The sequence below is a fragment of the Mesocricetus auratus genome, unplaced genomic scaffold, assembly GCF_017639785.1.
Source record: "Mesocricetus auratus isolate SY011 unplaced genomic scaffold, BCM_Maur_2.0 Super-Scaffold_100007, whole genome shotgun sequence".
Lineage (NCBI taxonomy): Eukaryota > Metazoa > Chordata > Mammalia > Rodentia > Cricetidae > Mesocricetus > Mesocricetus auratus.
The window spans coordinates 33,432,620-33,453,660 of record NW_024429191.1 but is presented as its reverse complement, the minus strand read 5'-3'; the positions used below and the strand labels follow the sequence as shown (position 1 = coordinate 33,453,660).

The window sequence follows — 21,041 nt, the reverse complement described above, 5'->3', positions numbered from 1 at the left end:
CTAGTGTTGGCCCCTGACCATTTGTACATTGTGGCACTTGCACATACACTCACACACAACAAAACACATAAATACATACATACATAAATGTAATAAACTTTTATTTAAAAATAGAAGAGTCACGGCTCTGGTGGACAACACAGTACCTGAAGCAACATCCACGGCAGGATTTCTATATCACTCCCCAGATAACAAAACTGAGGCTCAAAGATGCCCAGTGACTTAAGATGAAACAACAGACAAGAGTCAGAGTAGCCTGACTCCCTGTCCACGGCTCTTACTAACTCACATGACAGATTCTACAAAACCCTCTGCCCACATCGGTCTTGTGGAATGCTCAAATGCTAGCTGGCCTCGCATTCAGGGCCTGGAAAGCAGTGGCAAAGTCAAGTTTTCACTGCTCTGTGACACTCCAGATGATGTGCCCATGTAGTAGTAAAAGCTACAATGAACAGGCTTTAAAGATGCAGTGCTTCGGGCCTTGTTCTGTCCCATGTCACAGGACATACAGAGGACAAATGGCATGCTAAGTACTACTTTAGACCTCAGGCCACTGATTGCCAGAATTACTGTCACTGCAGCAATCCAGAAGTACAGCTTGCTTCTCAGTCTATATTTTACACAGTGAAGGGTCCACCCTGCATAATGGTACAAGTACCACAACATTAGGTCCTTGCTTTTAAAAGTGCCACAGTGTGCTCACATGTGCACATCCACTTGCACACACATGCCTATGCACATGCATGAGCAATACACACATATACAACACACACGCATACACCCAAGATGCCACAGCCTTTGAATACCCATCAGCAGCTGGGACACGACCTAACATCAAGACTGTAGGTTAGGAGCTAATCTGTAGTTGGAAGGGCAGTTGAAATCCCTAAGACACTTATCACTGGCCAGGTGACAATCAAGCTGATTTAGTTCCAAGAGATGACCAAGCAGCGTGGCCAGAAAAGTCAAGTTCCCTTGCTAGCTCCAGCCCCGAACCTTCTTACCAAGAGCGAGCAGGCGGCGGGTGAGCTCCACAGCACGGTGCAGGTCACCCAGTTGAAAGACAGCATAGCTCAGATAGTCCAGCACCAGGGATTTTGTTATGGTGGCCTCCTCCCCAGCATCGAGCTGTTTCAGCACCTGCTCCATCCACAGCACGGTGTGATAATAATCTCCTTCATTGTAGGCTGAGCGGCCCATCCCAAAGCAGTCATCCGCACTCAGCATGGCCTGGTACTTTGTCCCTGTAACAGGAAAAGCAACCGGAAGGTTCTGAAATGCCTCTGGGTTAAGAAGGCAGATGCTTGCCGGGCGTTGGTAGCGCACGCCTTTAATCCCAGCACTGGGGAGGCAGAGGCAGGCGGATCTCTGGGAGTTCCAGACCAGCCTGGTCTACAGAGAAAGTTCCTGGACAGCCTCTAAAACAATACAGAGAAACCCTGTCTTGAAAAAAAAAAAAAAAAAAAGAAGGGAGATGATCACTTTGGAGAAAGCCTGGGCCACTGAAAGAGGGGCATTATCCAAGCAAAATCCCACCCAGACTTCATGCCACACACCATGAAATACCATCAATACAGAGAGCATAAACAGGTTGGTTTCGCTTAGGTTAGAGTTCATAGTCGATCTCTAAGCTCAGACTCCTCTCAAGTGGGAAGGGGTTTTGTGACAGGGAGACCAGGAATCCCACCAACACACAGCCCTGAGGCCAGTGGGTATAGGTCCTGTGGGCCAGAAGAGAGAAGATGTGTTGAGGACAGCTTGCCATGGAAGTCTGAAGAGCAAAAAACTTGGATGAATTTAAGAACAGGATTCAGGTGACGTGAAAGCCATGGGCGAGAGCAGTCACATGTAGGAAGAGTCAGAAAAAGGAAAAGACAGAGAAGGTTCGAGGTTGGACCTCAAGGGAACACAGATGGAGTGACATGAAGGGAATAAGAGGAAGAAGAGACAGATAATGGAACAGGTGACAGCTACCAACAGGGACAAAGAACCAAGGCTGTAATTCAGCAGGGATGTTGGAGCATTAGCTCAGCAGGCCTCATGCCTAATGGGACATCTGCTGTGGAAAGTGACCATGAAGATGGTTTCAACCTGAGGAACAGCAGCAGCTTTAGGGAGATGTGGAGATTAAGACAGGCTCGGGAGGGCAAAGACTATGTGTCCCTCCGCAAATGATGAGAAGGCAGATCCCACAGAAAGAGGACTAGGACCTCCCTGCAGGCACAGTCTCCCTGTTAACAGCTATCAGGCTTTGATGGCTTGGATGCTAGAGCGTCACTCTCTTCGCCTAAGGTCCACAATGGGCCTCTTCCCAGGAGGACCCCTGCTGCAGGATGGCAGCTGTGGCAGAGACCAGGGTTGGTCTCCTGGTGTCCCAGAGTCTGACAACATGGGATAAAATGTCAGGAGAGTAAACACAAGATGGAGTCACATGCAGGTCAAGTGTTAGGGGGCTTATGAGACCTTCCCTTTCTCCACAAGTCTCCATGGATCTCCCCTGACTCTCTGGACTCAGGAACCTATCACAAAAGGCTGTGTAACACAGAGAAGCAAGCTGTGCTCCAGACATGGACTGAGCCAGGTCTGTGTGGAACTTGCTGCCTGCCTACCAGTTGTGTGACTCTGGATAAGTTATCCGGTCTCAGACTAAACAGATATAATATCTACCCAAATCTACATTAACAGAAATACCAGCATCAGTTTTAAAGGACTGGTGCCAAAAATCCAGTGTGACGATATATGAAGATATTGCCTCAGGAAGTTAAAGACCAGTAGCTACAATCAACATGTCTTGTGAATGCCAAGAATGTGAAGAATGATTTCCAGAACTCAGCATCCTCCTTAGAAGGAAACTCAAGTGTCTGCTCCATGAGCAGGACAGCTGGGCTGAGGGTTACAGGACTATCAGAAAGGGAAGAGCCCACAACGGGTAAGGGTACTAAAGCTGAGAGCTGGAAATGCTAGGAACAATAGGCAGGTGGGCACAATGTCCCATAGAGGCAGTGGGACCTCAAAGACCACCTATGGGGAGACTTTGGGGTCACTTCTGAAAGCTAAGCATTGAACTCAAACGGATAAATGTGTGCTGAGGAGCACACAGAAAACTGTCCTACGCGAGCTGGAGATATGAAAAGAAGTCAGAGGTCATTAGAGAGACAGAATCCACATACTTTAAGATTATGGCTTAGGCTGCCAGTGGGCAGAGGTGCTTTTTGCTAAAGGTAAAGACGGGGCAAACAGTTCAAAACCAGATTGGGATTTCAATTTGGCACAAACGAAGTTTGTGCAATCTGTGGAATGTCCAAGTAGAGGTGTCTACAGGTACTGGCCTATCCTGACTGGAGGCCCAGGAGGCATGTCCTGACAAGGAACACAGATCTGCATGTCATCCATATAGGACAGTAGATCAAGTGATGAAAACAGTGGGGTTCACCTGCAGAAGGGGCTCAGAGTGAACAGTGGGTGAAGTCTGGAGAGCAACTCTCTTTGCCCTCTGGCCCCATTCAGGACACTGCGGAAGGACACTGTCAGTACATAGCTCCCTTCTCCCATCAACCATGCCTCACAAGGCGAGAAGCTTCCCAGAATTACCTTCTCAGTCTGGTCTCATGGCTGGGTCTGGTTCAACACCTGACCGAGACAGGAATAAAGAGAACCCTCCTCCCCCTGTCAGCTCAGCAGAATCCTTGACACCAAGACCCTGGGCCTTGGGTAGCCAGTCACAGGACATCTAAAAAGGAGGACAGTTTCTACATCACCTGGGTCTCTCTGCTGCATCTCCCCAAGGCTCCCAAAAAGTGAGGCGGTATTTAAATGAGCTTTATATTATAATCTTATAATACAAAACTTAATACTTGGGCTTATTGATCTCAAATAACTCCCTAAACCCAGTAAGTCTTATAATCACTAGAACTAGGGAGTAAGCAGGGAAAAAGCTAATTTAAAAAAAAAACAAAAAATAAAAACAGAGGAATAAATGTCCAGACACGTGAAAACAGAAAAAGCAGAGATCAGCATTCTGGAATCCAGGACATCAGACAGAAAGAAACAATCTGTGCCAGACCTACTGTAATCTGCCCACTGGCTTTACTGGCCTTGTGCTCCTGGTGACTTTGAAGAACAGGATCATAGACCAGAGGGACAAAGGCACTGTGGGTTCAGGAGTATGTGAGAACTGGAGAGGGACGCAGAAAAAATGAATCACTACCCAGCAGCTCGGCAGGAAAGAAGAAATGGACTCAAAGGAGCATTGGATCTAGAGGAGAAGTATGAGAGATGAGCTACAGAGCTTGAAGCCTTCATCTGAGTCATTGGGGGAAGAGGGAGAGGGAGGGGAAGGGGGAGAGTAAGGAAAGGGGACATGAACAAAAAATGGGGGGACAAGTAGGACTATATATGAACTCAAAGAGAGAGCCCAGAGAGGTAAGGACAGAATGAAAAGGGGCAGAGACTAACTAGGGAGACGCAGGACAGAAGCAGTAGGCTACAGACCAGCCTTGGACAGAGAACAGTGAGAGAGGCTTGTGGATGGAAGCAGGTCTGCCAGCAGATGGGCGAGTTTAGGGGAGTGGGATGCTAAGGGAGATTCCTGAGCAACAGCCCCAACTCTCTACCACACTAGAGAAGAGGTCTTGGCTAATATCTGAATCAAGACATTGAGGTGGGGTTGACGCATGGGAGATGGACATCCAATGGGAACCCCAAAGGATCACCGCCAACACCAAGAGTGAGGTGCACCTAAGCCATTCTGAGCTGTCCAGACACTGAAGAGACGTCAGTAACCGAAGGTGAATTACCTGGAAGTTCCCCTCTGGAAATTGTGTCTGGGTCCAGTTTGTAGGTGTCCTGAAGTCTCATCAGCGCCCTGGCGGCTCCAGACTCGTCTTCGTCAGTGGGGAAGAACTGCCGCTGCACAGAGAGGTTGGCGACAAAACCTTCCAAATGACAGTGAGAAGAGAGGTCACTCTTGATCCAGGGGGCAGAATTCTACTGGGAACCAGAGTCAGTCACTAGATGGTCTCTGGCTAATGGGATTTCCTTGTCCCTTCCCCCAAAGGCTGTAGGCTCAGTGATGGAACACCTGCCTACCATACATTCGGGAGTCAGCACCAAAATAATAGCAGTAACACCAACAACAAAGCATTCTCCTGCCTCAGGAAGTCCTCCCTGGGCTCCATGACAGAACCTCTTTCTTAGTCTAGTAGGGTGAACTTGTGGTACCAAGACCATAGCCAAGAGCACAGACAGATTTGACCACTGAAGTGACCCCAGGTGACTTTTCCAGGGCCTCAAGGCCTAGTCCCAACTCCTGATATTCTAGGACTCCAGGCCTTACCATGCTAATGATTCAGGCCTTTGACTCTGCCTAAGAACTAACTGAGGACTGGGAAGGGAACTTCAACACACTCCATCCCTGGCCCCTGTCCAAGAGTAGTTGCACCCGCTGCCACCTCCTCTTATCACAGCAAGGCAGGGTGCAGGGCTCAAAAAGTTGCTACAGGCCGGGCGGTGGTGGTGCACGCCTTTAATCCCAGCACTCGGGAGGCAGAGGCAGGAGGATCTCTGTGAGTTCGAGGCCGGGCTGGACCGATAGCCTCCGAAACAATACAGTGAAACCCTGTCTCGTAAAAACCCAAAAAAAAAAAAAAAAAAAAAAGTTGCTACATTACCTTCTTTACAGCTATATGGCCAGGAACTCTGAAGATGTTAGCACCCACGAAAAAGAAGGTAAGCCCCCTAGAAATAGCCACACTGGACTGTCAGGGCCCTCCCTTATTTCAGGGGCAAGTATCCAACATCCAGCATCAACATAAATGATTGCTCTCTGGGCCTGTCCCATCACCTGCCATGTAATCATAGCTTCCAGATATTGATGGTGGGGGGAGGCAAGATCAGACAGCAGACCATCAGAATCTGCACAGACTTCCTCGCCTACCTCTCCAGCAAGCAGGAGGAACAGCCTGTTCTGAGCTGTTCTAGCAGCAGGCCCAGCCCAGGAAGGGAGGGGGGGGCGCCTCTGGGAAAGGCAGTGGCTTCTGGAGGCAGTGAGCTCACAGGCACAGCTCCAGCAGTGTTGAGCTCACCAAACCCTCCCCTGAGATTACCCAGCCCCCAGCCAAGCCCAACCCCAGCTGGTCACGTGGCTGTAACCATGCTCAGCCAGAGAGACGGCCAGTCTGAAGTTAATCAGCACTCCCAGCTCAAAGAGGCCCAGCCCAAGGCTGGGGATCCCGTGGCCCACCTCCAGCCCACCCCTCCATTACCAAGATCCTCTCCTCTAGATACCAGGAATGTGTTCTCACACAGAAGGCATTACCCCAGAAAGAGCCTTTAAGAAATCCGTGCTCTGCCCTGTAAATACCATTTCTAGGAATTTAACTTAGAAAAATAATCAGAGGCAGGCACCAAAATGCATGTAAAAGAGGGCTGAAAATTTGGAAGCAGCCCAGGCACAGTGACATGGCCTGGCTTACAGAGTATCACTGTAGCAGATGACTATCCAGCCATTACAATCATGGCAAGGCACACTTAGTGGCATCTACAGAAGCTGGGGAACCCAGGGCTGAGCACACATTTATGTTGAACCCACACAAACATGCTTTGTTGTAAAATACACACATAGGAAAGAATTCCCCAGCTTGCCTCAGCCCCAACACTCAGCCGGCTTGACTCACACATAAGCAGATTGATTCTTTTTGCTGTGTATGTATGTGTGGTGTTTGTAAATGTGTACGTATGCATGATCTCATGCGGGTAGGTGTACATGTATGCATGTGGCTATGTGTGGAGGCCGTGTGCCTTCTTCAATCACCCTCTAATAGCTTACTGTCGCAAGATCTCTCAATTGATCCCAGAGCTCACTGATCAGTTAGTTTAGCTTGCCCTGAGATGATATCATGCACTCTTGCCTGGCTTTCCACAGCTTCTGGGGATCCAAACTTCAGTCCTCACATTTGCATGGTAAGGTCTTTACCCCCTGAGCCATCTCACCAGCCCAAGATTACAAGGTTTCTTAAATATTTTTTAAAGTTTATTTTATGTGTATGAAAAAGTCCTTTGTCTACATGCATGTCTTTGTATGCATGTATGTATCTGCATGTATGCTGTGTATGTATGTGTGCAAACCTGGTGCCTGCAGAGGTCAGAAGAGGGTGTCAGATTACCTGGGACTGCAAATCAGATGGTTGTGAGCAACCATGTAGATGTTGGGGACCAAACTTGGTTCTTCTGCAAGAGCAACCAGTGCTCTTTTTTGTTTGTTTGTTTGTTTGTTTCTCGAGACAGGGTTTCTTTGGTCCTAGAACTCACTCTGTAAATCGGGCTGACCTTGAACTCACATAGATCTGCCTGTCCTTGCCTCCCAAGTGCTGGGATTAGAGCAACTGGATTAAAGATCACGGTTTTTATGTGATGCATTTTGTGTTTCTGAAGTTTGCTATAAAAAATGTATTAATGAAGTATAATTAGAAAATGTCATTGCCAGGAAACATTACAAAAGAACAGGAAGTGGTTATTACAACAAGGACAGCTCCCAGCAGAAGCAGACAGGCACATAGACACAGCTGATCCCAGCTCACTGCCCCTCACCTGCAGCCGAGTCCTGCAGGACAAGGTCGCCCAGTGCAGGCCAGTCTGTGTTCAACCGCTTCACCAGCTTATAGGCATTCACAGGATGAGCCAGGTAGCCCTCAGGATCAGCCGACGACTTGCTGGTCAGAGCTTCCATCTTGCTGGCCCAGCTGCAGAAACAAAGGGGGCGGGGGCTCAGAAAAGGCTACCACACCCACCCACACAAGCTGGTAATTTTCCTGGTGAGGTGCAGAGCTCTTTCATCAAGAGATAATAAAACATGAATATAGTAACCTCCTAGATACTTCTAGCCCTTAATCTAGGTAAGAGCTGGGAACTCCAATGTAAATTAAAATGTGTTAAGTAGAAAGGGAAAGATAGTAGCTTCCTAATGCATATACTCAGCAACTCTGGGGAACCAGCACAAGTTAACTGCAGGTTAGCTCCCCCAGGTCACCTCTCAATAACTTCGTCTTACAGATACTTGGACAGGCTGGGGAAGGGGAGCAATAGGGATGACTTAGTATGAGGTCTTAGGACACTGGGCACCTTTTAATCTTGGAGAGCTTGGCTTCCTCCACAAGGATGTACTCCTTCAGAGACTGAACGAGGTCCTTCTCTGCGTAAATCAGGTCAGTCATGTGCCCTGCAGGAGAGAAGCAAGAACCAGTGAGAAATGAAAGAGCAATGGTCTGGCCCCGAATACCTAAACAGAAGTGAACACCTCCAGCCAAGTGCATGTCAGTACACTGGGAATCACGGGGACTGGTACAGGTACCTAGTCACTCACAAGACCACGACCCCCAGCTTGAGAAGAGAGGTGTTAAGAGGATGCCTGGACAAATCGTGAGCCACTAGGGACTGCAGAGGGACAAGTTCTAACTCTCATTCTCCCATTGTCACCTGGCTGACCCCGTCATAGGGGGTGGACATCGTAAGGGCTCATCAAATGGAAATCAGCTCTGAACTTTCCGTTGAAAAGGAGAGAATCTGGTCCTTGGAACAGAGAATGCCCACTGTTTAGACCACCCTCTTGCCCAGGACCAAAAGAGACCTGAAAACTACTTGCAGTCTGCACTTCCAGAGAGGAGGGCCCGGTTCAGAAAGCTGCCTCCCAAGACATAGGCTCCTCGGGGTCTCGTGGCAGCACAGGGGAGGAGAACCTTTGTAAGTTCCCTTCTCCCTGGACTGTTTGAAACCAGTCACTGAACTCTAACTGAGCCTCAGGCGGTGACACCCCCTTTGCACTTAGCCGAAGGCTGCTTAGGTAAACTAGAGTTCTGTTGCCACATACCAATAGAGGTGAAGAACTCAGCCTGCACCCAGCTCAGGACACCAAACCAGGACACCAGCAACACCGATACCTGGAGCTTCATGATTGGAAAGGGCAGTATCTGCAAGGCAACCAGGAACAGTCATCAGATGGACACAGCAGGAAGAGGGCCTTCTGTTGGACAGGGTGAGACATGCCTGTAAGCTCAGCACTCAAGAGACTGGGTTAGGAGGGACAAAGTTCAGGGCCACCTGGGCTACATAGAAAGACCCTGTCCTGGGGTGGGGACAATTTATGTGAGAAGACACACCCATACATGCTGTGCACATACCTATACACACCCTCAAATATGTCACTAAATAAGGTACTCAAGATTACCCAGGGGAGGGGACACAGCGTGGAACCAGGGATACATGCTCAATTCTAGCTCCTCCCTGCCTGAGTTTTGTTTTATTTTGTTTTCCTTTTTAAAGACAAGGTCTCACTATGGATACCAAGATGGCCTAGAACTCACAACCTTCCTGCCTCAGCCTTCCAATTGTTAAGATTACAAGTATGTACGCCCGGCTTCCTGCCTGCCTGTCTGCCTTACTTTCTGATACATATGACAGGTTAGTGTCAAGAGTCACATCTAGGAGGGTCCAATTCAGACAACTGGTTCCCAGGACATCAAGATCATGAGGATATCATAGGGGGAGAAGCAACTCTGCAAGGTCAGCTCTCCCCAAGCCAGTGATGGAGGCCATGCCATCCAAATGTGAAAAGGGCCTCAGGCAGGGACCTCCCTTGTACCTTAACTGAGGGTTGCCCAGACAGACAAGAATCCTGTTGCCACATATCAATAGAGGTGAAGAATTCAAGGGCCTGGATCCTGTTAATGAGAAAGTGACAGTACAAGACAGACAATGACAAAGAGAACTGAAACAATATGGCCCAGGAGACCAAGTCAAGTTGAGTACATAGAAGATGTTCAGCAGAAGGGGAGGAAAACTGACCTCCACCAGTCCGCACCTGGCACAGAGTGGCACTTCTGAACAGGCACGGCTCTTCCCACAGCAGGGATCTAGACAGACACCTTCCCTGGCCACTCTCTACTCATTCACAAATATTTACTTACAATCCAGAGATTCCAGGCACCAAGCTAGACGCTCAGGATACAAAGGTGGATCAGTCACACACAGTCAAAACATTGGGGCTGGGCTGCTGACATGGGTAAGAGGCCAGGCACTGCCTTCTCATCGGCTAGAAATAGATACAGTTCTGAGGGATGCAGCAGCAACCTGGAGCAAGCTTCACTGGCAGGTAGCCTAAGTACACTGTGGAGGCTTCAGACATGTCTCCCCATCTAACCGCGTAGCCCAGAACGTGCTGAAAAGCCAGCAACCCGCTGAACCCTTGTTCTACCGATCCCTCCTCTTCTTGTTCCAACTCAGCCAAGTGTCTGAAATGGCTCAGATGGAAATGTACTAAAAGGAAGTAAAGAAAATAAATGAAATACAAATACCCAAAACTATGTAAGAAAATCTCAGAGTCAGGAGGATCTCTGATGTGGCGGCCAGTCAACTGCCCTTCCATGTGGGGGTGATAAGAGAGGGGCCCAGGCAGGAGACCAGACCAGATCTGGATGACATGAGGGCTCTGTGCATCTCCCAGCTGGTGGTCAGTTCCAGTGTATGCCTAGTCAGAAATCAGGCAGCACACTCAGGAAAGGGAAGCCTCTTCATTCCTTTCAAATACCACCCACGGCTCATCCCTCACAGCAATTGGGAGAAAACAGTCAGGTCTCTTTATGACATGAATGCCAGCCGTCATTTCTCTGGAATGTGCTGCCTGGCTTAGATGAGCCCATCCACAGATCCCAGCCTGGAGAAACAGCCTCAGAGAGTCACACATAGGCTTTAGAAAGTGACTTACCAAGAGCCTTCAAAGTCCTTTTCTGGCTGGGAAAACAGGTGTGAAAACCCTGCTAGCCCAGAGAACTAGATGCCCCCAAGGCAAGCAGCTCTCAGGCTGCCCCAGCAATACTACCATTCTATGCAGGGGCATCTGCTCATTTCTTCTGACCCCGGGATCCCTGAACTCAAAAGGCTTTGTATAGAAGGTCACTCGACTAAGGGCAGGTGGGGAGAAGGCACTTATCCAAAATCAACTGCACTCTGCAATGTGGAATGCCAACCCCTGGCTTATAGCTACACCCAGCACTCACCCCGGACAGAGAAAGTAGGAATACATGTGTCTGCCTAGGGCCAGTGCTGCCAAAAGCCTTCCCAGGAGCCCTCAGAGATCCATGAAGAACAATACAGGAGGCAGTCATGGTCAAATTCCTTTTTATGAAAACATAGCACCAAATAAGAATACTGTTGAGTTTTAGGAGATGTACCTCAGAGTTTAGAACAATGTCTGTCCTGTAGCAAGCACTCAATGAAGTATTCATCACAGATTTGTTCAGACAAAAAAACTACAACTAAAGAGTTTACACTTCGTACAGCAGATAAATGTAGACTATGTAACAATAAACACTCTATGGACACCAACATGGAATTATCAAAGCAGACTGGCAAAGGCCAGCCCGCAATAATTTATACTGTATGTTCCATTTTTGAAAGGAAAAACAATGATGTATATATGCATATAAAAAAGAATCATACCCTAACTATATCTTGGTGAAGTAATTTTATTTTTCTTTTTATGTTTATTATCTTGATCTTTCTACAAGAAATTTTACTAGAATTAATAAGGTACATATTTTTGTAATGTGCTTAATATGTAAAGGAAACAAAGTAGGCCCTCCTCAGCTGAACCCCAAAGGGGCCTTGGCAGTCCTGGTGTCTGAACCCCTGTGGGGAGGTCTTGCAAAACCTGCCAACGTTCCAGCGATAGTAATTCACCCACCAGGCGACTGGCACCGTTTCTCAGCATGGTGATTCCAAGACATACAACCAGAGGTCCTGCAGTGAGCCTGCTCTTTGGAAAGTACATTTATAACCTGGCCAAGTAGCCATGAAAAGATGTTTCCAGCTGCAAACCAGCAGCGTCCTCAGCTTCTCCCCTTACCTCATTGGGGAGGACCCTCTGCCAAGCTCTCAGCTGCAGCCCAAATGCTACAACTTGAGTTTTAACAAAGCATTTAACAGCCTAGAGACAGAACATGAGTTTGCAAATAGATCTTGCCTGGCACTAGGCAAAATGCTGTTTGCCATCAGTGAAGGGATAACCTCCCCTGAACAGGGCTCAACTCCCTTTCCCGCCATGGCCCAGCCTGCCACACAATGGCTAACTCTAGGCTGGCAGAGCTGAGGGGACCCAGGTACTCAACAAAGGAGGAGTTGTGCACAGATTCCGAGAGGTCCCACCACCGAAGCACATGGAAGTCGGTGCAGACTCAGAAGTTCACCCAAGTCTCATTACCAGACATCGTGCCTCAGCCATCACCCTGATCTACCTCTAGCACACCCTTCATCCCTGCAAGCCCCACCTGCTCTGACCTCTCCGCCTCTGGACAGGCTTCTCTCCAGCTCTGTCCTACCAAATAGCCAGCAAGGCTTGCTGAAGCCCTCCCTGTGGCTCCTACTGCCAGAAAGATACAGTCCAAGCCGGGCGTTGGTGGCGCACGCCTTTAATCCCAGCACTTGGGAGGCAGAGGCAGGCAGATTTCTGTGAGTTCGAGGCCAGCCTGGTCTACAAGAGCTAGTTCCAGGACAGCCTCCAAAGCCACAGAGAAACCCTGTCTCGAAAAACCAAAAAAAAAAAAAAATACAGTCCAAATACCTTAGCCCAAAGGGCCCTTGTACATCTGTGATCTGGCCCTGCTACTCTCTCCAGTGCTGCTGCACCACCCCAGACCTCAAATCTTCAACGACTTCACGTAAAAAATATTGACTTCACCAAAAGCCTTGTGGAAGCCAGATCTCTGCTCAGTGAAGCCAATGTTCTCCCCTCTCCCAAGAGTCCTCTCGAGTCCCATCTCTCAGTGTCCATTTAAGAAAGCAAATAAAAGTCGGATGGTGATGACACACACCGTTAATCCCAGCAGTCTGGAGGCAGAGGCAGGTGGATCTCTGTGAGTTCAAAGCCAGCCTGGTCTACAAGAGCTATTTCCAGGACAGCCCCCAAAGCCACAGAGAAACTTTGACTTGAAACCCACCCACCAGAAAAGAAAGAAGGAAGGAAGGGAGAGAGGGAAGGAGGGAGGGGGAGGGAGGGAGAAAGGAAGGAAGGAAGAAAGGCAAGCAAATAAAACAGAACTCTCTGGCCTTATATCTGCAGCTCCACTGCTGTCATCAGCGGAAACGGAAGCTCAGTGGACCTGACAAGAAGCATGTTTAAGGTAAAGTCTATCTGTCCTTACATCATCTCTGTTCAGGGCATGAGTGCTGGGAGCCATCAAAGCCACCAACCACCTCCTGCTTTGGTAACAAGCCAGTGCGGCAGCAGAGAGGCTGCCGAGGTTCACATGCCAACACTGAGCTGGGTTCCCATCAGGGCCTCTGCAAATGGTCTAGTGGTCCAGTTCAACTTAACTTGTGCATGCACAAAAAACAAAACAAAACCCTGCACCTCTGAACCATCTCCTCTGCCTTAGTCACATAGAAGACACTGCTGAGCCAAACCAGATTCTCTAGTTCCTCCCACTACTTCCAGACTAGTGTCTCAAGTGGCTACAGAAGGACCACACTGAGGAGTGAGGGAAAGTTAACTTCCCATGAGGCAACTCTGGCTGATGAAGGATAAAATACAAGAGGGAGTCAGCAGGTACTTCCTTCAAATACTTCTGTTAGAATCCGTCTGTAGGCATGGCGCCCCCACGGAGCTAGCACAAGAAGTAGGCCTTAAATGGCTAAAGAGCCAGAATATCTCCATAAAGAGGGACCAGCTTCCTAACAACCTCCACATTTCCCATTCTTCCCTCCTTTCCCCTCGCCCTGGCTGCCCTGCAATACCCTTTTCAATAGGCATTAAGCACTTAAGTTCTGCCTCGGGCTCTGTTTTCTGGGAACCTAGTCTAAGATAACCATGGTTTATGTTTCCAGAGATCTTTCATTTCTACCATCTAATTCTCACAAAAACCTTGTAAGCCAGATAATCATCTCTGCTTCAGATACAATACTCCTGCCTTGTCCACAGAGGATACATTCCAAGAGCCCCAGTGCATGCCTAAAACCACAGATAGTATTGAACCCTGTATATGCTGGTTTCTCTGTGAGTGCCTACCTATGATAAAGTTTAACCCATAAATTATACACAATGAGAGATTATCAACAGAACAAAACAGAATAATTATAACTAGTTACTGAAATGAAATCGTCAAGTGTTGCTTCTCTTGCATGCTGGAACCCACTATTTAATAGGTTACTTGAGTGCAATCGGTGTTAATACCATACAGTCAATCTGATAAGCAAATGGGTACAAGGGATGGGGAGTCTAACAAAGGGTCGTGTATACAGCATGGATACACTAAACAAAGGAATGGTACCCCGAGAAGGCCAGCACAGAGTGACAGATTCCATCACAGAATTTAGGAGGGCTCACACTTGTTTATTTCTATTGTTTTCCAACAAATATTTTAGACTGTGGTTGATCATGGATGATGAAAGCTAAAGAAAGTAAATTCAGAAATAAGAAGGTACTGACTAGCGTATAAGACATGAGAAAGATCGGTGTGGAGGCCTCTTCATATATCTGACATGTGTCAGCAAGCTAAGCTCCCCAACTAAACCCCCTTCTGCTAGACACTGAATACACACGCCACTTCATAGCACATGTGCCTTCATGAAATTGGGAAATCATATTCTACTCATATTGAAGACTTTCTCATGGAGATCTAAAAGATTGACAAATAAAGCCCATGACATCTCTAATTGGAGCCCTACAGGAAAAGGAGATCACATGGACAAAACAAAAACTACACAGTTCCCAGAAGTCAAGTGGGTAGTCATTTCTACTGGACACATCACACATTATCAGTCAGCTCAGGTCTGACAACCAAGGATCGGGTAGGAAAGACCCAGAGTTAAATTCTAGCTCCAACTGTCATGTCCTGGTTTTGTGACCTTGGACAAGTTCCAGACTTCCTGATCCTCAAATTCCTCATTTGTACAATGGAGATCATACTAAGACTTACACTTGATAGGACCATATGTGAACTGAATTAGATGACAGGTGTCAGCAAGCTGCCAACCATTGGGCTGATTTTGACCAATCATCGGCACCAAGATAATCATGGGGATACAAGGGGACCAGAAGTGGGCAGCTGCTCTTGGAGTGAGGAGGCAGTGAAGATGCAAGAAACAAGGAAATGGCATACGGTGAGTGATGTCTGCATCCCAGGATGACAAAAAGATGACATACTCAGTTCTGGAAGAGACTGGAGTACACAACACTCGAAGGTGACCCTGGAATTGTCCGATCACAGGCCCTAAAGTGCACCAAGGAAAATTCCCTGGCAAAAGGCAGGGAACAGAACCAGTCCTCCAAAATCTTCTAGACGTCTGTGCTCCTGACCTGTTCATTCCAGGCTCCTACAAGGACAAGCCTTGGGATCTCCACCACACCCTGGCTCCCAGGAGTGCCAGGTACAGAGCAGGCAATCTCTAGCAAGCTCTTCCAAGAAGTCTGGAGCAGAGGCTGGCCTGGACCAGGCTCCCACAGATGCTATCAGAGTCAGGGAAATCATTACCCAAACACTCCTCTGCCCTGCAGTGGCACCAGTTGAACAGAAACCCCTCTTCTTTAAGAAGTCCAGCTCAGACCCTCTCAGAAAAACTCTATCTATGCCTCATTCTGTGCCCCCAGCACAAAACCCAGAGGACTCAGCAGTCCTCTCTGCTCTGGGATAGGCTGGTGTCCCAGCCCCAGGCACTTCACAGGTCTAAATGACTCGACTCACATGGCGTTTTCAACGTTGAACTCTTCATTCCAGCGTTCACTGCCAATCCCCATCTGCATAAAATTAAGCTCTTGACAGATCCCAGAAGCCAGGGACACACCTCTCAGCCCTCTGCACACTATCAGCCAGCGTGGCCATAAGTCAGCCAAGGCCTTTTGTCCAGCCTCAAACCCTCCCAAGGATGTGGGAGGGTGCACTCAAAAAAGGAAGCTTTCTCAGAAGAGGAAACCCTCAACTGCCTCTCTCCACTCACTCCCCAGAGCTGCATGTACTCAGTCTCCCTCTGAAGAGCACCCACACGCAGGGCTCCTCCCTGGGCCACAGCCAGTGCTAAACAGCAATCTCAGAGAGATTAGGGACTGCCTATGGGCAAGAAGAATGTCTCCCCCACCTCCTCTCCCCAGGCACATTCTAGCCAGATACCAAGCACACACTATTCAAGGAGTAACCCGTAATCCATTGTGGGCAGTCCAATCTATAGATAAATCAGCCACTCTCTACATCGCCTCGCTGCAGAGCCTGGGACAAGGTACAAGGAACAGCAAAGGCCGCACACAATCCTTCCATTGGCTAGTCACCATATCTGCCTGATGAGCTCTCAAAGTACTAAGGAGGGTCAGTATGACAGAATCTTCCAGATAGCGCCAACTCACTCCATCCTTACGACGTGGCTTCACTGGCTGGACTGCACAGTGGACAAGCTTGGCTGTGTGAGAAAAAGAAGGCCCCAGAAGAAAAGAATCCAAAGGTCAAACATCCTGTGCATGGAGGAGTCGAGAGGCTGGGCTTTAAGGCACGAAACCGTAGTGAGAGACTACACCCAGGACACTTCAGAGGCAGCTGAGGTACAAGTCAGGAAATCCTGGACAGGTTAGCAGAGATTTCAACCACGGGTTGCCTCAGGTGTGATATAAACTCAGAACATGCAACAGCTTGCAAAAGCACTCTATACATTCCGAGCTAGACAAAGTCTAGGCAGGACATTTGAGGGTGTCACAAGCTACAACGTGGTGCGCCCAGATCCTGTTCTTAGGACCAGGAAGCCCTTCCAATGGGAAGGCTAAGATGTCAGCAACCAGGTGGCCTGCATCAAGGAGCACACGCCTCAAAGTGTGATTCTGCGGGGTGTGGGGGCCTTCTTGGGAGCAACTCAATGCTCTCCGACAGCACGATAAATGTCACATTAGAACACAGATGACAGAACACTGTACTTCCCAGGAACAGCCTGGGACAGAAGTCCCCTGGCCCATACTGCATCGGTTCAGTGACTCCTCTGCAGACAGGTTTCTCACTCCTTGGTGGGAGGGGCCCTTGGACAACTACTCCCTAAATCGGCCCTTCCCCCATCACCTTGCTTCCACTAGAGAACCACAAAGATGATCCTGGCCCAAGTCTGTGGTCACTTGGAGTGCTTCCTCAGCCCAGGTTCCTAAGTGGCCACTCCAGTTCACAGGCGCTCTCGCGCCTGTCCCGAGGCATCCAGACATCTACCAAGTCCACACAGCCCGAGCTCCCTACCACGCCAGTACTCACCTTGCTGCTGCTCTGGACCTGAACTTTCCGAGTCTCCCCTCTGCCTGCCTCTGCCCTTGCAGTCTCCAGCCACACAGAAAGCTGTCTGTTGGATCAGTCCGCAATCACCACGGGTCTCTGAAACTACGGAGGGAAAACATCAGAGGTTCGACAGGGATGTCTGACAGATAGGAGGAGGCTTTCTGATAAAACAGTCCATATAAATAGCAGGCTCCAAGCTAATCCCTGACAGGCTTGGGAGCCAGAGGAGTAGGTCTCCCTCACCAAGCAGCGCCCCCTCCGGGGCCAAGCGGGCGCCTCCGCCTTAGATCGGAGGCGACCCTAGGGTCAGGCCGTCCCTTCCCGGGAGCCTGACCCCACAAGCCAGCCAAGTGTCCGGCCCGGCCGAGACGCACCGGCAGGAAGGGCGCCGCCGACCTCACAGCCCTGACCCTGAGCAGGGACGCGGGCGGGACAGGAACCGAGGCGGGAGCAGAATCAGGGCTCCGGGCGCGGGGCGCGGGGCGCGAGACTGCGTGACCACGGATTCAGCTCCTGGCTCCGCGCGGGGCCGGTCACACCTCCCGGCCATCCGGGCCCGAGCCCAGCATCGCAGGCGACCCCGCAAGACCCGCACTCACCTGGACACGCGCAGCAGCCGGCGTTTCCAGAACCTCCCGCGGCGTCGCCCCGGCGCGCTCGGCTCCTCCCCCGTCAGAGGCTCCTCCCGCTTGAGCCTCCGCCACGTCCCCACCTCCCGTCCCGCGGGCCCGCCTTGGCCTGGCTCCGAGCCACTGGAGCCTCCGGGAAGGCCCCAGCCGCCAGCCACGCGCTGCACGTAGCGGTGCCCGCCTCCCTGCGCCGCGTGGAACCCGCACGAGGAGAGCCATCCCCATCCCAGCCAACCCGGGGCCCTCACTCCTGGCCACGTCCTCTGTGGTCCTACCACCCCCACATCCATCACAACTGGCAGTTTGCAGGAGGCTGGCGTCGCTGAGGACTGGAACTGAGTGCCCCAGAAGGGAGGGGGACAGGCCTGAGGAAGAAGACGGGTCTGAGGTGCACTCCGTGCAGGAGACCCATCACGAAAGCCTAACTAACTGCTTCTCTGAGGGACTCAGGCTGGCCCGGCTAGAACTCTTCTGGAGCTGTGAGGAGAAGGAGTTGCCACAGCCTGGAGCATCCTGGTACCAACCTATGACTTATCACACGGGCCAAAGAGATTGAAACACCTCAGCCAGCCAGCCAGCCGGGTCTGAGAGACAGACAGCCAAGAAGAAATGAAAGCAGCCGACCTCAGTCTGAACTGAAGGATGCCCTGGCGGCCAAGCAGGTTCCCACGCCTGCCCTCTGAGCTTGCCTCTTCATGAATGAGGGGAAGCAGTCTGAGAATCTCATCAGGGAGCAGAGCCCAGAACCGAGATGCCCAGCCTGCGGGACTGCGCCTGGAGCCGGGTGTGGATTCCCTATAACGGCACGGGCCAGGCGAACAGCCCAGACTGGGAAAGACAGACACACAAAAACACAACCCAGAAAATACCACTCAGACACTATCCGTGTCTGTGTCAGCCACCAGTCAGAGCCCAGATGAAACCAAACACAAACCTTCCCGCATCTGCTATGCCACAGAAGGGAGTCTGCCCAGATCTTCCCACGCCCTCCCCCTTCTGTCTTGGAGGTTATCCTCCTCATCTCCACGGGATCTTTCCCAATTGCCTATAAACACCAGCAAACCATGGTTATGGAAACATAACCCTCATCTCACCCTACCACCTGGTGTGCGTCTCTCCTCGGCCAACCAAGCAAGCAAGAGCTATCTATCTTCTTGACTTGCCTCTCAAGCCTTCTAGCTCTACAACAGCTCCAGCCTAGTGTACTGTAGTATGTTTGCTGTTTTACGTATGTTAAATCACTTTACAGGATATATGCTCTTCTCAATACATTGTTTAAGTTTGCAAATACTTGATTGAGGATTTTTGCATCTGTGCTCATGAAGGAAATTGGGGCATAGTTTTCTTTTGTTGTTTTACCTTTATCTAGTTATGGTATCAGGACAATAATGAATTTATAGAATGACTTGAAAGTGCTATTTCCTTTCTAATTTATGAGTGACATTGGCAATAGTTGCTTAAAAGTCTGGCAGAATTTAGTGAAACCATCAGGTCCTGTACTTTTCTTTGCTAGAATACTCTTTCTTACTGCTTTAATATTGTTGATTTTTATTTATCTGTTTAGGTTGCTTAGATACTCTTGACTCTCTGCTAGTATGTATATTAGTTACTTTCTTCATTGCTGAAATAAAATACCTCACAAACGCAAATGTAGGAAAGAAAGTTTGTTTTGTTCACAAGCTGTCATGACAGGGAAGGCATGGAGGCATGAGGAGGCTGGTCACATGATCACAGGAAGCAGGAAGAGATGGGCATTGGTGATCAGTTCTCTTTCTGCTTTCTTATTCTTCATTCCAGGGCCCCAGCCCATGAGACGATCCTGTTCATAATCAGAGAGGATCCTTAGTTAAGCCTTCCTGGAAATGTTCTCAAAGACACACCCAGAGCTGTGTCGCCCGAGTGAGTGTGCATCTCATCAAGTTGGTAATGAAGACTAGCCAACACAGCCAAGCCGTACGTGTCTATGAATGTGCCTCTAGTACACTTTCCACTTTGTTAAAATTCAAGCTTTCAGAATGTCCCCCAGGGACCCTCTGGCTTTCAGTGGTATTGGGAGTGTGTGTTAACATCTCCTTTCTCATCTCTAATGTTATTAATTTACATCCTCTTTCTTTTGGGTAGGAAGATAACAGAACTAAGGCTCTGTTGATCTTGTTGAACCAGCTCTTTGTTTTATTGATCCTCTGTATTGTTCTCTAGCCTCTGTGGTGGTTTGAACGAGAAATGCCCCTCAGAGTCTAAGGTATTTGAACTCTTGGTTCCCAGTTGGTAGCTCTGTTTGGGGAGGGACATGTGGTGCTGACTTGCTGGACACCGTATGTCAATAGAGGCAGACATTGAGATGACATAGCCTGATGCTACTTCCTGCTCCCTCTTTCTGCTTGTGTTTGATGATGTGAGCGCTCAGCTTCCTGCTCCTGCTGCCATGTCTGCATTTGCTGTCATGCCTCTCTGCCGTCATGGGCTCGTAGCCCTCTGGATCCCTAAGCCTAAATGAACTCTTCCTTCTATAAGTTGCTTAGGTGATGGTGTTTTATCACACCTACAGAAAGGTAACTAATACTGTCTTTATTTCATTAATTTCTGACATGGTCTTTACTATTTCTATCTTCTTTTTTGTTTTAATAATTGTATATTTTCTTTTTGTATTTAACTTTTTACACGTTACTCTCAGTTCCCTATCCCCTCCTCCCCAGAGCCCCCAATCCTCCCAACCCCCCACCCCACTCCATTCCCCGTCTCTGCTCCCCAGGGAGGGCAAGGGCTTCCATGAGGGATTTTTCAGAGTCTGTCACATCATTCCAGACAGGGCCTAGGTCCTCCCCCATGTGTCCAGGCTGAGAGAGCATCCCTCCATGTGGAATGGGTTCCCAGAGTCCATTTGTATGCCAGAAATAAATACTGATCTACTCTCTAAGGTCCCACAGATTGCCGAGGCCTCTTCTCTGACAGCCAGGTTGGGGGCAGGGGTGTCTGGATCAGTCCCATGCTGGCCTCTCAGTCATCAGTCTGAGGTCCATGTGTTCCCCCTTGTTTAGGTCAGCTGCCTCTGTGGGTTTCACCAGCCTGATCCTGATTCCTTTGCTTATCACTCTTCTTTGCAACTGGGTTCCAGGAGTTCAATTCGGTT

At 49.3% G+C, this 21,041-nt stretch overlaps 1 protein-coding gene across 4 annotated transcripts in view; it reads right to left on the bottom strand.

The window, feature by feature from the left end:
* P4ha2 (prolyl 4-hydroxylase subunit alpha 2) overlaps positions 1 to 17,965 on the bottom strand; it is a 30,657-nt gene extending 12,692 nt beyond the window's left edge. For 2 of the 4 annotated variants that reach the window (XM_040748648.1, XM_040748646.1), the window contains exons 1-7: positions 17,657 to 17,681; positions 17,262 to 17,384; positions 8,864 to 8,963; positions 8,119 to 8,215; positions 7,588 to 7,739; positions 4,797 to 4,934; positions 1,005 to 1,244 (exon numbers count right to left, since the gene is read on the bottom strand). In XM_040748648.1, the coding sequence (XP_040604582.1) occupies positions 1,005 to 1,244; positions 4,797 to 4,934; positions 7,588 to 7,739; positions 8,119 to 8,215; positions 8,864 to 8,945 (709 nt within the window). In that variant the 5' untranslated portion in view covers positions 8,946 to 8,963; positions 17,262 to 17,384; positions 17,657 to 17,681. Of the gene's footprint in view, positions 1 to 1,004; positions 1,245 to 4,796; positions 4,935 to 7,587; positions 7,740 to 8,118; positions 8,216 to 8,863; positions 8,964 to 17,261; positions 17,385 to 17,656; positions 17,775 to 17,881 lie in introns of those variants that run through there. The other 2 variants (XM_040748647.1, XM_040748649.1) reach the window with 2 other exon arrangements.
* Between the last annotated feature and the right edge of the window lie 3,076 nt (positions 17,966 to 21,041).